Here is a 16,265-nt window from a genome sequence, read left to right as displayed (position 1 = left end):
ATCCTGCAATTAACCCAAAAAGTACGCCTGGATTATTCTGGGCGAGTCTGTGTCGGTACGACTGTCATCAAGGCATGAGGGTCAGCAGACCTGCACACACACACACGCACGCACGCACACACACACGCACACCGCATACACACACACACCCGATCCAAGCTTTTTTAACAATATCGATGTAAGAAACCACGCAGCGAATGCCAGCCGATGATTAAAACAAAACAAAAATAGCAGAAAACAAGGCAACAGAAAAATCTGAGGAAAAAAAAGGCACTGTTGGAACACACACACGCACACGCATACACACACCCACACACACACGCACAAATGCTTGCTTCACAAAGAAATGTATATGAATACCACGCGCGCGCACACAGACACACACACAGGATGTGTGGCCAGCGAAAGAGCATCAAGATATCAGATATTTCACATATTCTGCCCGTCCTGTGGAACTATGGCATCTTAAAAAAAAAAAAAAAGACAAGAAGAAACAACAACAATAACAATCAATAAAACTAAAGAACAAATCCAAAGTCAGATCTAATCTCTCCATTAAACGATACTTTCTTCTGAATTGGTCTCAACACCAGCATGTGATTACATGAAATCAACGAAGCACGCCGAAAAACAAATAGAATCCGTAGTTTTCTTCTTTTTTTTCTTTTCTTGCTGTACAGATTTTTTTTTTTTATACACAGTGCCCCCTGCAGGTCAGTCCCTTCCACTGCCGCTCCTGAGAAATAAAATTACATGGGCTGGCCGTCAGCCCACCCTGCCGTCCCATCGGTGGCCTCAGCCCTGTGTTCCCTCCTCGTGATTGATCATCAACGTGTCCACGCGGAGCAAAAGAAAAACCCCCAGAGAAACCAGCGCCGCTCTGGTCCTCGCCAACCAACGACCCCCCCCCCCCATATCCCCAATTCCACCCCCCCCAGCCCCGGAGCTCACGCCTCGGAATAGTTTGTCTGTCCGTTCATCTTGTCCTTCTTTAGCTTCACGCCGTCCACCAGCTCAAAGTTATAGTTTTCCAGGGCGGATAAGTTCCTGTCCGTCATGCTGCCCTGCGAGCAGGCGCAGTACAGCACCACGCCACAGATTGCGCCCAGGAAGACGCCCAGCGCCGACATGGCAATGATGGTGATGAGGATGGGGTCCAGGGTCTTCAGCATGTTGCCCGGACCCCCCAGGTCACTGTTGTCTTGTGAGAGGGAGTCCATGGCTGCAGGACGGAGAGACACAGAATAGAAACGAATATAAGTTATGAAACAAACTTCTCTGCAAAACCAAAAAGACTAAAAATGTCAAACTAGAACAAGAACAGGTACATCTTTTAGTCTGTATTCAACATTTTAGTTCAGGGGCCACATGCCGAACAATTTCCCATCAGTGGGCCGGACCAGAATAATTGTGCCATAATAACTTTTATATTTAAACTGTAAAGTTTTTCTTTGTTGTGGTGGTATATGTGATGAAAATTTCTATATTTTCACAAAAATCAAACAATTAGTACAGGACGTTACTGCTATCTCAACATAAAGCTTATTATAATGATGCAAAATACAGTAAAATATCTCAAAAACAAACTTCTGAATACAGGAGAAAAGTTTTATTGAGCATCTCCAATATTCTAGTACTTCATATGAATATAATAATACTCCTACTACTACTACTTATTGTTCTTATTCTTATTATTGATTTGTATGTTAGGAATTGAAAAAACCTAAACATTTGATGCCACTTTAATTGTTATTTTAATATTCTGTTCTATTTATTTATATTCATTCTCAAAAACTGTATTTAAAAATAGTATTGACATTTATTTGTAATTGGATTTTAAATGTATATACTGCCAGATGCCCTCTCTTGCTGCACAAATATCTACCTACGGGAATCAACAAAGTGACCTTTGACCTTTGACCTATCTTTATTTTATTCATCAATTGTTTTTTTTTAATTGTAGGCTGTATAGCTACCTTTAAAGTATAATGTATTTCCATTAAATTAATACTGTCAGCATTAATGATTAAATAACTGATCTACTTCATGTCTAATGGGCTCTGCATTTTTCAACGAGCAAGGGAGTTTCTATAACGAGGTGGATGAAGACAGTTGTGAACTCACGCAGGATGAAGATCTCGGTCGGAGGAGAAGTCGGAGCTTCTGGATCTGGAAAACAAAAGCCTCGGTGAGACGAAGCCAACAGAGAGACGGGGTAAGGTGGTGACGTGCGGACACTCACCCTTGCACTCGTCGGCGCCGAGTCCATCCAGGATCTGGATGTTGTCCACGGCGATGTGTCCTCCGCTGCGTCGGTCTGCGACGCCCTCCACCACCACCTGGAGACAAACACACACACACACACAGTCCGTCACGCGGCAAGAAAAACACACGACTTCATTTCTACCCTGACATAAGTTAATGTGAGCCAGGTAAAGGAATACAATAGACTATTTTAATAAGATTATTTCAAAGCTTGTTGGGAGTTAATCCAGGGATTACCTTGTAAAGTGTAGAAATTACAGCAAAAATATTAATTAACCGGTTTCAAATCCTGAAGGCACTTGCAATGAGATTACTGTTTTCATAAGGGCTCCATGTATTTCAAACAGATATCAGTAGTTTTGGCTTTTTCTTTGAAGGCTTTTGAGCCTGTGTGTTAAGTGGTGAAAATATGCAAGTTTCTTTTTCTTTTTTCTGTTCCTTTTCCAACAGTTTCTTAATTTTCTTCTTCAGTGATTCACATGCTGGCAGTAAATAATCGAAATTAAAGTTTGATTTTAGATGTGATTAACGATAAGACAGGATTAAATTCACAGGATTTAATTTTTTAACAGTGACTTGTGAAACATGGAAACATTTAGTTGAGTTGTTTGTAGAGTGACTCAACAATTTCACAAAAAATGTCTTAAAATATTCCGTGAAACACATCAGAATGTTTGAAAGTGTCTTTTTCTAAATACTTTAATGAACGTCTTATAAAGGTTTATGAAGAAGTACAGAGATTTTAGTAACAGTAAAAGCACTTATTCACGTGAAAAATTAAAGAGTAAAGAATTTAAACCATCTTCGTGTACAATTTTTGGTTTAAGTAATTTTTGCTGTTCTCTTGGTAAAGATGGAGTCATATACATTTATGCACATGTAAAGGTCACATTTGAACTTGTATTGTCATCAAAAACGGAACTTTTCAAGCCACTTTGATGAATTCTTTCATAGTATTCGCATATTTCCTGCACAAGTCAAAATCCCCGGTTGCATGTGTGAAATTGTTGAAAAATAAATAAATGAAATGAAATGTGAGGAGGAGAAAGATAAAAAGCATTTCCGAGGCTTCCGTACCTGGTAGGACTGGCCGGAGTGCGGCAGTAAAACCCGCCCCTCCCTCCAGCGGCTGCCCTGATGCCCGCTGACGGTCCACAGGATCTGCCCGTCCTCCGCCTCCCTGCGGTGCTTGATGTGCAGCGCCCCGGCGTGCTCCCCGAACATGTGGTACCAGAAAGACATGCACAGATCCGAATCCGGGGCGGTGATGGGGAGGCTGGCCAGCCGGGCCACCCTCTCCTCCTCCGCCTCCTCGCCCTCGCCCGTTTTGCTCGGCGTGTCTGCATCCGTCGGCTGCATGTAGATGAAGTTCCCTGGGCCGCCTGCCAGGGGGCAGCAGAGGACAAGAAAAGCAGGGGTTGAAGGGGGGAAGAAGAGACTCTATGGCAGCTGATAAGTCTGCCTTCAAGGATGTAAATAACAATGCTGATGAATGTACATTATTAAAACAAAACGAGCTCTAATGCCGCTGACAAAAACCTCCATCGGCTTGTAAAAAACACTCCTGGGTTCATTATATATTCGCTTTGTATATTTCAGCAATGTCTGACTTCAAGTGTTTCATTGTCTCTTCATAAAGTGAATATCTAATGATATCGTCGTTTAGCTTCATGCTTCACACACTCTGCAATCCAAAGACTTCACAAGGCTTATTGTGGAAAACAAAACGACTCCGTGTCGTATTTCTTTACTCGCGATCTGGTTAAGTCAGGAAATCAAAGTGAAATCCTTCATTCACAGGCTGCACCGACACAGGCGTCACATCCATCAGGCCCGAACAGAGGCGAAGCTGCAGGAGCTTGTTGATGACTTTCGGTGCTGCTATTCTTTGGAACAAGTCAAGGCCATTTGCTTCTTTTCAAAAGTCTATTTAAAGCAGACAACAAGTTCTGCTCTGCTCCGTTCAGGGTCGTACAGCTGCAATCTGTCGCTGTCAATAGGTTACAGCATGTACTTTGTTTCTTACTTCAAACTTTTGAAAATGTAACTTAGTAAAATGGTTGTGTTGTCTCATGGGTGCAGCATTTAGACCATGAACAGTGAACACAATGGAAATCTTACACAGAAACGTTGTATTATGATATGTAAATAATGATAATAAAAAAATAAAACTACAACTACTAATACAACAACAATAATAATAATACATTTTATTTGTATTGCACTTCACCTTGTAAAAATAAAAATCTCAACGTGCAACAAGTGAGTAGCATAAAAACCGACTTCAAAGAATAAAAGATAACATCAGATAAAAGCCGGGTTCAACAAGGTTGGTAAAAAACATTAAAAAGAGAAAAAGAGTTAATGGTCATGTCTAAATATGTCACGATATGTAAATGACCAAACGTGTTTAAATGTCCTTTAATGTCCAATTTTCTAATGAAGTGTGAACGTCCCATGACGTGTAAATCTCCCATAATGTGTCAAGTTGTCAGGATGTGTAAATGTCCTGTTAATAAGTGTCCCATGATGTGGCAGATCTTAAATCATTACTCTCCAACACAATTTGAGTTCTTCCTGTTTCTGTTGTGTGGATGTCAGTGCTTGTTTCATGTTTCCATGATTGTGTAATTGTGTCTAATTCAGATTTTATGATGCAATATCATCTTTTGTTTTTTGTGTCCACACAAGAATATTCTATTACTTCATTTAATAAGAAGCAGAATGATATTGGATCATATTGCATGTCTTCTCATGCCGATTCTGCAAAGAACCAGCTTTCTTATGCGCACAATAGAATTTGAGTTTCATCGCAGGAACAGGGCGAGGTGGCTGACTGTACTTTGTTTTTACATCACGGCAAGGCTTTTCCTCATCTGTGGCGATAAAACATACGAATTCCCAAGAGCGCAAGGATGGTATAGCGTTATTTAAAGCGTTGGTAAAAAAAAAAACAAATTCCGCTTTGGACAGACTTTCCAACAGCTGCACAGTAACAACGAGAGCCGTGTAGCACTCTCCCCAAGCATCTGTCGAGTCCCACAGGTTTACAAAACAAAAAAAGAAAAAAGAAAAAGGCTTGAACACAAAAGTAAAGCGCGCTTCTTCTACCTGTGTGGTCGAGGGTCGGCCCTCGGTGAACGGTGGGAGCGCCGTTACTCTGGATGAGCCACTCGGCGCCGGTGCCCGTCTCTCTGGTCCAGCCGCAGTACGAGGAGAAGTCGAAGTTGCAGGCAAACCACAAGTAAGCTGCGAGAGAGCGAGAGAGGGAGAGGAAACGAGACATCAGCACCGCAGGACGACTGTGAGGCAAAGCATGGCTTTCATTCTCCATCACACTGTCCTTCGCTTCAAGGGTTCACTGACAGAGGGGTCCTCTAATGGCTGGACTGGAGCTTGAGCTCTTGGATCTCTGGAAAAATCTACTTTTGCTTAACAACAAACATTAATCTTCTGGCATGGTGGGAGTTAGCACAGTCAGCCTCCAGCAATCCAGACCAGAACCATTCTGCATCGAACTTTTCCCTGCAACTGTCTGGGTTTTGTCCCGGTACTCCAGCTTCAGCCACAATCCACCTTGTAGGAGCCAAATCACGGAAGCTGGGCTGTTAATATGACCACAGGGTGGCACTGCCATTATTGAAGGGGAGGTTTCCTCAGCCAGGTATAGCTTGGGTCAAAAGCCCACCAGTAGCCAGTATTAGACTGCGCTCCTTTAATAAACCCGAATGAGTGTAAATCCGCTTTGGTTGCATTAACCCTATATCGGATTAACACATTCTCAGGGCTGTACTTTTGTCTTTTTAAAAAAAAAAAGTTTCCTGTGATTGTGTCTGACATACATTCACTGAGCGATGGCAACTCATGACAAGAAACAAGATTAGCAGAAGTTCTCAAAGTTCTTGCAGATTTTGCACCGATATTACAGGAAAGTTGAACGTCTAAAAATCACAAATTCTTTGGCAATCCGTCACCGTGTGAACTTTCTGATTCCGCCAGTCATCACATTTTAATGGAAATGGAGCTCATACCATCGGTATGATCTATTAAGACCCTGCATTGATTGCATTTTGGCATTTTAACCGGGTGCGGTAGGAGTTATAATGTATGAACTGACTCTTACCAAGTGAAAAGTAGTATTTTTCACTGGTAAATGTGTGATTGTACACACTGTGGGAATTACATAAAGGCCTTACAGTAACAACAGCGCAGCCGACATGCAACAGGGCTCCTTCTTAGATGTTTGCATTGCTATTTACTTTTTTCAATTGTTGCATGGCGACTGCTCTCCGCTGCTTGATGCAGTAAGATTTGAGCTTTGTAAAAAAAAAAAAAAAATACCACCATGATGGTGTTTGATTAAACCCTAATAAATGCTGTTTTTCACCTACCTACACACCAACTAATAAGTCACTTTTTTTTTCTTTCCATCTGCGAGATCAGCTGTGATCAGTGAGGGGGGGGGGACTTGCATCTTGGACCTGCGGTGATCCAAGTAAGCATTTGCAGCAAATTACTCAGCTCTTCTGGTAGACAGCCAGAACAAAAGAGCTGCAACTCCTGTAAAGATCGTTATTAGTCGGCTGTTCCCGCCGCAATTTATGCCGTTGGGGGGGAAAAAAACTGTGCAGCCTGCGGAGAGCGGCGCACATGGATCAGGGTGAGAGCCAGCTGTGATTGCAGCGCGGCGCGGTCGGGCACGTCCTCGATCACCGCTGATGGAAACCAGGATCCCGTGCGTACATGTGTTTGAGATCAGCACTTCGAGAGAGAGAGAGAGAGAGAGAGAGAGAGTGGAGGGACCTTCCACAGAGATGGGCCGGGTGCCACCAGCATCAGCGGATGTGGCCCCATGAAAGAAATGCGAGGGAAAAAAGGAAAAATACTGGCGGCAGTGGTTTGCCGCAGCATCCAAATAGATGCAGCGGCAAAGTCTTGAACAGTGGACATGTTGTTTCTGGGAGGCTAATGGGATGCAGGGATGACCGTGGAGGTAGCGGCCCTCCTCCCCTCCTCCCCTCCTCCCCTCCTCCCTCCTGTCTTCACGCGATGCTTCAGCTCGGCTAATTGAGACCCAGGAGGGCTTTATTCTTCCGCTGCTGCTCTCGGTACACGTCCCTCCATTCCTCCCTTTTACCTCGGCTCGCCCCTTTCTCCCTGCCCCTCGCCTTCATCCCTCTCAGCCTGCCTTCCTCCTATTCATCGCAGCCCGCTGCCTTTCACTTCTTTGTCTCTCTGTCACGCCATTTTTTAAATACCTCTTCACCTATTCGCCGCTGCCTGTTTACCTCCAGCCGTTTGAATTCGCCGTATTCAAATGGGAAGATAAACGAGGATACGGTGCGAAAATGTGAAGAAAAAAACACGTGCATGCACGATTCGCCATCCACAATGTTTCTCCATGAGCCAAAAACCTGCAGCTGGCCTGCAGTATGAGGCCGTGTGTCCAATGCTTTCCCGCTGTGTCACCCACCGCCCCTTCCCTTGCAGCTGCATCCAATTCTGCTCGAGAAATGCTCTTTAATCTGGATGACAGCTGCAGTTACATCTATTAGTGGAGGGAAGATGCTCTATAATCTGGATTCTAGCTGAAATTACATCTATTAGTGGGAGGAAGATGCTCTATAATTTGTATGTAATCTGACTTTACAACTAGTGGGAGGAAGATGCTCTATAATCTGGATGTACTCTGAAATTACAACTAGTGGAAAGGGGATGCGCTATAATCTGGACGCTCATTTGAAGTGAACTGCATTGCGTTGTGTACTTTTTTCCCCAATTGTGATTCAGTTAAACTACATTCTCATTAAAAACATTGCAAAAAAAATCCAAAACAAATCATTTCACAGATTAATCTAATAGCTAAGCCGTTTCTTTCGGCAGTCCAGTCTCATCAGCGCTGAGCCGAGATGAAACACCTCTAAAGGAACTCACTCTCATTGCTCCTTGTAACTGGCCGGTGCTGTTGCTAACGCTGAAGGAAGAAACTACTGACTGATTTAATTCAGGCTGTAGGATTATAAAAAAAAACAAACAAACACCAAAGTGGACATTAAGCGTGATTGTGGTCTCACCTGGTATGAAGTCCATGATGGGGCTGGCAGTGGTGGTTCCCTCTGCTGGAAACAGATGGGACAGTCAAAGGTCAGAGACGGTAAGTCCCACCCCGCTACACATGCCACCGCAAACACGTCGTTCATCCTGAAGGAGTCAATGCTGGAGCCTATAATCCTGGTTTAAATCTCTGATTAGCCTCGTTAACTACAACACACCAAAAGCCAATCATTTCTGTATTATAACAAATCTTTGCGATTTTATTTGACTTGTTTGCTGTTATTTGCTGGTTTGGACAATTAGAAAAATAATCTCATACATTCCAAATGGCAGAAACCTGACTCGTCGACGTATATAACTTTAAATAAAAGTAAAATGGAGTCCTGCTTGAGTAGATTACTTATTGCTCATTGATCCTAATAGATACGTGAATGTAATAGAAGTTAAAAACCTATTTAACAGGGTCAGGATTGAGATATTTTTGGGTGTTTTTGTCCAAACTATCCAGACAGATCCATATTTTTTTTATTTATTTCCCCACAATTCTTTCTTTCCACAGAAAATAATGAAAAGCTCTAACCTTATTATTATTGCAACTACATTTGCACCTGCTGTAGATTTGACATAAAAGGTAAAATACATAAAAGACATAAAATGAGAGAGTTCTTTTGCCTCCTTTTTCCAACATCGACTTTCAATATCCGTCAGTTATTGAATTTTACAGTCCGTTGTGAAAGTGTGACATCCTGGTTAGCCCTGTTTGTAATTTGATGGTCGGAACAGCAGAAATCCCAAGGGGACAAATGTAATGACGAGCCTGTGTGACATTTCTCTGGTAGTTTTCCTGGGGATCATAAAGCGCGTAGGAGTTATTGTAATGCGAAACACGCATGTCAGCAGGAACAGGACGGGAATCTAATGCTGGATAAGTAGGTCTGACAGCGAGAGAGGAGATGAAAGAGAACGTGGGATGAGCCAATAAAAACTTTGAGACGTATTTTTTTTAAAGAAAAGCAAATAAATAATGAACAAAAATACGGGAGAAATAAAGAGTCAAAACAGTAGTCGGGAGGGAGGGAGGATGAAGTAGAATTTTTCATGATCCGATTCCTTTGTGTTAAAATCAGGGAGACACAACGTTACGGTTGATACAGACAAAACAAGGTAAATCTTTTATCTTATTTTTTTTTTTTGAGATACGGAGAAAGACGGGGCGGTTTACCGATCACGACGTGGTAGTCGTCGGGCGCCTCGGTTTCAGGCAGGCAGTCCGCCCGTCCTTCCTCGCAGTCCGAAGTGGGCGTGGTGCTGGGGACGGTGATCGGCGCTGTTGTGGTCGCGCCGAACGTGGTCATGGGAAAGGTGGAGGCCAGCGGGGTGGTGGGAGGGGCCGTCGTCGTGATGTCTGGAGAATAGAGCAAGAGAGAGAGAGAGCGAGATGAGACACAATTGTATCTTTAGTTTTCACTGTACATGGTGGCGCAGTGGTGAGATGTCTGTCCTCACACTGGGATTATTCACTGTTTGAGTCCGTTTCCATCTACAGTCTAAAAACGTAAATTTGTTGACTCTGAGGTCCCGTCTACACGACAACATTTCAAGTAAAATGCAGCATTTTTCCATATAGTGTGCTAGTTTCATTATTGTGTGTTCTAGATTTGTATTTTTTATCCTTCCCGCCTATAAAAACAGTTGTTTCGGGATTGAACATTCACTTCAACACATTTCACTGCACACTATACTCCATATAATTGTTTTGTGAGACGAATAAAGGACTTGACTACATGCGCACAGAGAACGATCTACTATAAGCATTAACAATGGCAATACACAGATATTTCGGAAACACAGAAGAAAAAAAGTTGGTTTGAGATAGAGATTCAGAAAGCGATGTGTTTCCCCCCGTTTCTATGGAGACGGAGCATTTTCTTAAAGTTCCACCTCAAAAATAGTTGCATTTTCAATGACTCCGAGCACTGATGTCACTTAAAAAACTTTTTTTTTTTCAAGGTTTCACTTGAAACGGGGCCATAAAGACGTAGAAGCACCGGGTCTCCAGAGGCGTGCACCTCCAAGTACCGTCTTGTTCACGTGAGCGGATTGCTGCCAATTCACATGAACACAAGGTCTTCCAGTCTTCTCTTTCTTCCCATTAAGGACCTGAGTGATAATGACGGAAACTCCTGCGTCTCGTTAAATTCCACCACACGCTCGATGTGCTTCGTATGGAAATCAAGCAAGTTGGATCGGCATACGTGTACCATGTTAAAAATATACACATCACAGATGGCTTGCATGTCATTATAACTTTATAAGCAGTCGTGTCTTTGCGACGCGTTGAGTGGGCGGGAGATCCGCGGCGCCGATGTGAGCGTCACCTCCGATTAAAGCATTGTCACGCGTCTCTCTGCTTTGTGCTTGCGAGTCGACACTCATTAACGAAACAGTAATTAACAGAAAAAAAACACCTTTTGAGTGCTCGATATTCAATCATCTTGAGTCATTTGCGTCTGAAGTGGTCTCGCAGCCACGCACGTCACATTTAAAAACTCTGTCGACAAAACAAGTCGTCGGTGTGAAAAGCGTGAATTGGACTTATTGAGCCAGCTGAGGGCACTTGAGGTCAGAGATGTAGCTGTGTGTACATTAATGAAGCAATAAAGTGGCTGAGTGAGCATCAGGGTTGTGATTTGGATAATTGAGCATGATTGCAGGAATCTATGTGTGTGTGTGTGTGTGTGTGTGTGTGTGTGTGTGTGTGTGTGTGTGTGTGTGTGTGTGTGTGTGTCTATATGCATGCCTTCCCCACACATGGTTTGCATGCACCAGTGTGTATATATGTGTGTGTGTGTGTGTGTGTGATTAAAGAGCCTCCGTCTGTGTCACGTCTCCTGCGACAGCCTGTGTCGTCTTTGTTCTCTCCTTTTGAAGTGAAAACTCAACGGGGACTACGCAGACGAGGGGCTTCAAATACCAACCGACCCCCTCAACTCCTCCTCGTGCCTCATTTCCACTCTTTCTTCTTCTTCTTCTTCTTCTTCTCCACCCCCCCTCCCCCCTTTCACTTTCTATTAACCTCGCGTACACACGACTCAATCAAAGCAACTTTACAATGCGACATCGAAAAAAAAAAAACCTGGGTGAAATAAACATTTCAGCATGTTTTAAACTGTGAGGGGCTTTGCTGGGATTATCCGCTGAACCACCAGCTGCACTTTCTACGTACTACTTTAGTGGAGAGTGGTGTTTTTTGTTTTTTGTTTAAAGAGGCCGTCCTCTGGGACTGAGCGCTTCAGGGGCCAAAGAAATCCAAGTTTCAGAGGGAAGCTTTTCCCACTTTTCCTTGCATGCGACAACGTACTTATTTCATTAAAACTCACCTTTATGAACTAATAATACGTGTAATAACAGGCCAATTATGTAATACTTCTGGCCCCTTTTCTAATGTAATAAAGATCACAAGGTAATAACTTGCAAACTGGAAAAAGACATTTGCTCCGTTATTGTAGTAACATTTTATTATTGTTGTCAAGTAGCATAAAAAAATATTTTTACAACTAAAACCTTTTTCCGCATCAGAAATAGCCATAGCGGATGAGCGCGTCATCGTATTAATTAATTGAGGATACAAAAGTCCCTCTCCATCAAGATTGCAAAAAGTATTTTACTTTAATATGACATTATTGGAATAGTTATTCCGTAATATCATCAATGAGTTCAGAAAATGTGCGACATTTTGTGTCGTTCTCACTTGATTCACATCTACATCAACATGTTTTCACTTAAAAAGTTTGTCGTATAAACTGGGCCTAATTCTCTCGCCTCGAATTGCTGTTGTTAGTAGAAAGCTGGATTTGATCAAATATTTTACATTTTACATGGAAGACGTGGGTTTCAGACTGTCACCACCGTCATGAGACGAGTCGACGAGGCGTCAAACTCTGATTACCAGACGTCTCCAGACTGGGAGTTGTTGCTTTTATATATAAGCTGAGGAAAGACCGGAGACAGCAGCGTGAGGTAGAGTTCTGCTCGGACCTGCTGCCTTTCCTTTCAACCAGCTGGTTTGTTTGTTTTCTCTGCAAACTCTAAATAAAAACAGTGAAACCCTCACTCCTCACAACAGTTATTTTAGTGTATTTCCTTGGTATTGAATTTCAGGAGAGTTTGTATTATTATTGAGATTTTCAGTATCTTTGTTACATAAAGGTTTATATATTGTTCCTTTAGGGTTGGTTGGTGGTGGACGGAGTCAAATGAAAGTGTAACACGGAACAGTTTTTCTTGTTGTAGTTGAAAATTAGAATCACACATTTCCTAAATGTGTGTGTGTTTTTTTTTCTGCTTCGATCTCCTGTGTTGTGAAAGTTGTTTCCTAGCTTTCTCAGTTTGCGTAATACATGCAAGAATGTTCTTTTTTAAGGGTTTCATTTTGTCTGAAAAAAGAAAGCTTAGCAATCCAGACAAAGACAGGGGATACATTTATAATGTGTCACTTTCTTTGCTGATTTGCATCTGTCAGAATATCAAATGTTTCACTCCTCACAGAATGGAGAAACGGAGATTTCGACGTCTCTAATGGGTTTGTTTACGATGTTTACAAGTCTGAGGCTTCCTGTGATTTCATGTTTCTCGCAAGCTTGTATCTCCACGACTCATCTTCAAATCTTCTCGCCCCTCATGCCCTCGCTCCATCATCGTCTAAACTCACATCTACTCTCTTTCTTTTTTGAACACACACACACACACAACCACACACACACTCTGCCTGATTCTTATCAATCTCCCCACAGGGCAACCAGATACTCCAGTAGAGCGCTGACTTCCTCCCTTCATCTGTTCCTCCCTCACCTCCTGTGAGAGGTCAAGTCCTCCTTTCCCCTCCCTTCCCACACACACGCTGCAGGAGCAGAGATAGCAGCCTGCCATGGCATGCGTCAGCCTGCCTCTCTCTCTCTCTCTCTCTCTCTCTCTCTCTCTCTCTCTCTCTCTCTCTCTCTCATTACGCCAGGAGTAAGCAGTTTAAGACTTAATGGCTGATTGGTTGGCCGACTGCATTCACCTGCACATTAATGCAAATGTATCTGAAGACGCTGCCTGCATGTTGACATTCCCATTTTTCTTCTTCTTTGAAATGCCGCCCCCAAAAAAATAGATCTCGATTTACAAAAGGTTCTGTGTAATGTCTGCTGAATTGCAAAAAAATCAATTCCACTTATTTTTCTCCTTTGACTGTGGTTTTTGAGATGAGTGACGTCACTAGAAATGATGCCCAGAAACTGAACCAGTCTCTATCGTGATGTAGTGAATTTCACTTTGTGATTACAGTCAAAGTTACAAAACAGTAGGAGGATGTATTTTTTTGCACCAGAAGATTTCATTAAAATTGTCTTGAGATTGTCGGTCATTTTGAGTAGTCATTGTTTGGTTTTGTTAAAATATTAAAATATTTCTTAAATATAGTCCCTTTAAGTTGATTATATGAACGGGCGTTAAAATGTGACATCAGGTACATAAATATGAGGAAGCTAAAGGACACACACCATCCAGCTCGCAGCCCAGGATCTCCAGGCGCAGGCCCACGCCCTCGGTGGTTGCTCTCTCGGGGAGGATCCTGACAAAGCGAGTCAGCAGTGGCCCCATCAATCTCAGCTCAGGGGTGTCGTGGTTCTGATTGCCGAGGAATATCTGAAGAAAAGGCAAAAATCAAGTTTCAGAGTGAGTCCCTGTAGCGCTGCAAAGAATGCAACTTGGTTTGACTTTCCCATGCATGAGAGGCAGTGGTTCTGCAATTAGATGCTAGAATTCCATTTATTTCATGTGATTTCTCCAGTGTCAGATCAGTAGAAGGTAAATAAGCGAATAATCACACCTTCGTTGCTCCCATTACTCCATTAAAAGATTCTGAAAGTTGGCATTTTTAAAACCCAATACATTTGACGCTTGTTCTTACATGTAAACAGTTAAACCAGGACATCAGACAATGTTCACAATTCAATGACCAGTTGAATTTGAACTACAATATTGACAGAAATATAACCATGAACCAACGATTTGCATGATCTTCATATATATGAGAGGATTTTTCTCCAGGTACTCTGGTTTCTTGACACAGAAGGTGTGCTTGAGGTTAATTGGTGACTCTAAGGTCCCATTTACAAGTGAAAATGCAAAACGTTTTGGGTGTGAAAACGATATCGTTGAAAACAATATCGTTTCCAGCATTTCTGTCATTTCTATGTAAACAAACATCATTTTCAAAATGTTTGCTGTGCAAATGTGATACTTTTCTGGAACCAAAAAAATGCAACAACAATGCGTTTTCACTTAGAAACGTCATGTAAACAAACTAAATTCTGTCTCTGTCTCTGTCTTGCCCTGTGACTGATTCGAGACCTGTCCATCAATTCCAGATCCCAGAGAGCCTGATTTGGGAAAAAGCACTCTAGATGATGGATGTAAGGAAGGTAGTTTCCTAAAGGCTTCCAGAAAACTTCTTATTTACTTCAACTAAATTACATAATCAATACCAGAGCCCAGAAATCTGCCTGCTGTTTTCACTATACTTAAAAATGTCTGCAACGTTCACTATTCTGAACACAGACTCTCCACCAGCGCCTGACAGGAATAAAACAAACCGCAACGTGTGGAGTTTCTGATCTGGCAACAGTCGGTTTGATAAGGAGCCGAAACAAAATGAAAGGAGGAAACAAGAGGCTAAAGCCAGGAAATCAGAACCAGAGGCCATCCTTTCATATTTTCCAACATTGAAGCGGCGACAGATGAAAACGGTTACAGTCACACCAGGAGACGAGCGACAGGACACCGAGAGCCAGGCGCACCCCCCCCTGCCGGTCTGAGGTTTCATCCTGCATGATTTATTACAGGCTGCAGTCTGGCTGCAGTTTGGTTTTGTTTAAGATTTAAATCTAACAAACGCTCGAAAATTGTTCTTGTACGTGTTCCAGGATCGGCCGAGACTCATCTTTATGCATGTACTGTAAGTACAGAGTGTGTGTCTGTGCCCAATGCCAGCAGAAAGACCTCCACAAGCCTTCCTTCCTTTTTGAAGAGGCTTTCGCTTTTTTTTTTTTTTTTTGTATAAAAAAGACACAGGAAATAGAGCATAGAGGAGTGACGGAGGGACTCCTAGATCTCCGTCTGCAGTAAATCAGCAGGAGTCTAACGGGCCAGTCTCGTACTCCGCCCTGCCATCTGGAACACATGGAGGAGGATGTCGCACCAACGGGGCCAGCCGAGCAGGGGAAACGGGGTCTGGAGGGCAACGACATGAATTTCCTCTTGCCCATCAGTACTGATGTTGAGTGGCAGGAAAAGTTGTTTGGAGCACGGCCGCGTGATTTTGTGACCATCTGTTCTTCAGCTACAAAAACATACATTCGTAAGTTTGTTTATTTTTTTTATACATTGGCAGCTTTGTTTGGGAGGTCAGATAAACAATAGCCAAACAAAAAGGCATCCTCTTCTCACATGTGTGTTCTGCAAGGAAAAACGCTTTAAATTTCAAATGAGCAAAATAATTAATACACTTTATATTATTGATAAAGAAAACTGACCACTGTCACTTTTCCATGTAGATCCCATGCAACTTGTTCTGACCTCTTGTGTTCAGTTCACTTTCACCTCGTTTAAAAGCTCCACTTTGTGACATTGACAGGAATCCGTCAGTCTGAAGGCTGCCAACTTTATCTCTCAAGACAAGTTCATCATGTTCCTCACTGAGACAGAGCTTCCACACGCAGTCTATACAACTATACACATGCTTTGTTATGCTTTGGGTCTCTTCATGAAAACGTCCTGATAGCAAGTCCTCAGTGTCGTACTGCTCTCTTTGAATTCTCGAAGATATATCTCAACTTCATTTAAAAAAAACTAAACAAAACTGCATCATCAGTAAGTACGGTGAATTCCTTCGAGCTCCTCTT

At 42.5% G+C, this 16,265-nt stretch overlaps 1 protein-coding gene across 1 annotated transcript in view; it reads right to left on the bottom strand.

Annotated features, from left to right (window-relative positions):
• Positions 1-947: 947 nt before the first annotated feature.
• The window catches only part of LOC308135954 (neuropilin-1a-like), a gene marked incomplete at its 3' end in the record, with an annotated part of 83,763 nt that continues 68,445 nt past the window's right edge, over positions 948-16,265 (bottom strand). Inside the window, exons 11-18 of the mRNA XM_080504129.1 lie at positions 13,863-14,007; positions 9,542-9,724; positions 8,340-8,384; positions 5,377-5,514; positions 3,343-3,647; positions 2,243-2,339; positions 2,125-2,169; positions 948-1,222 (exon numbers count right to left, since the gene is read on the bottom strand). Coding sequence (XP_080360255.1) covers positions 948-1,222; positions 2,125-2,169; positions 2,243-2,339; positions 3,343-3,647; positions 5,377-5,514; positions 8,340-8,384; positions 9,542-9,724; positions 13,863-14,007 — 1,233 coding nt within the window. The remainder of the gene's footprint in view (positions 1,223-2,124; positions 2,170-2,242; positions 2,340-3,342; positions 3,648-5,376; positions 5,515-8,339; positions 8,385-9,541; positions 9,725-13,862; positions 14,008-16,265) is intronic.

The sequence above is a fragment of the Blennius ocellaris genome, assembly GCF_963422515.1.
Source record: "Blennius ocellaris genome assembly, chromosome: 10".
Taxonomy (NCBI): domain Eukaryota; kingdom Metazoa; phylum Chordata; class Actinopteri; order Blenniiformes; family Blenniidae; genus Blennius; species Blennius ocellaris.
Note: the sequence above shows the minus strand (reverse complement) of the source record. Positions and strands in the feature narration are given on the sequence as shown.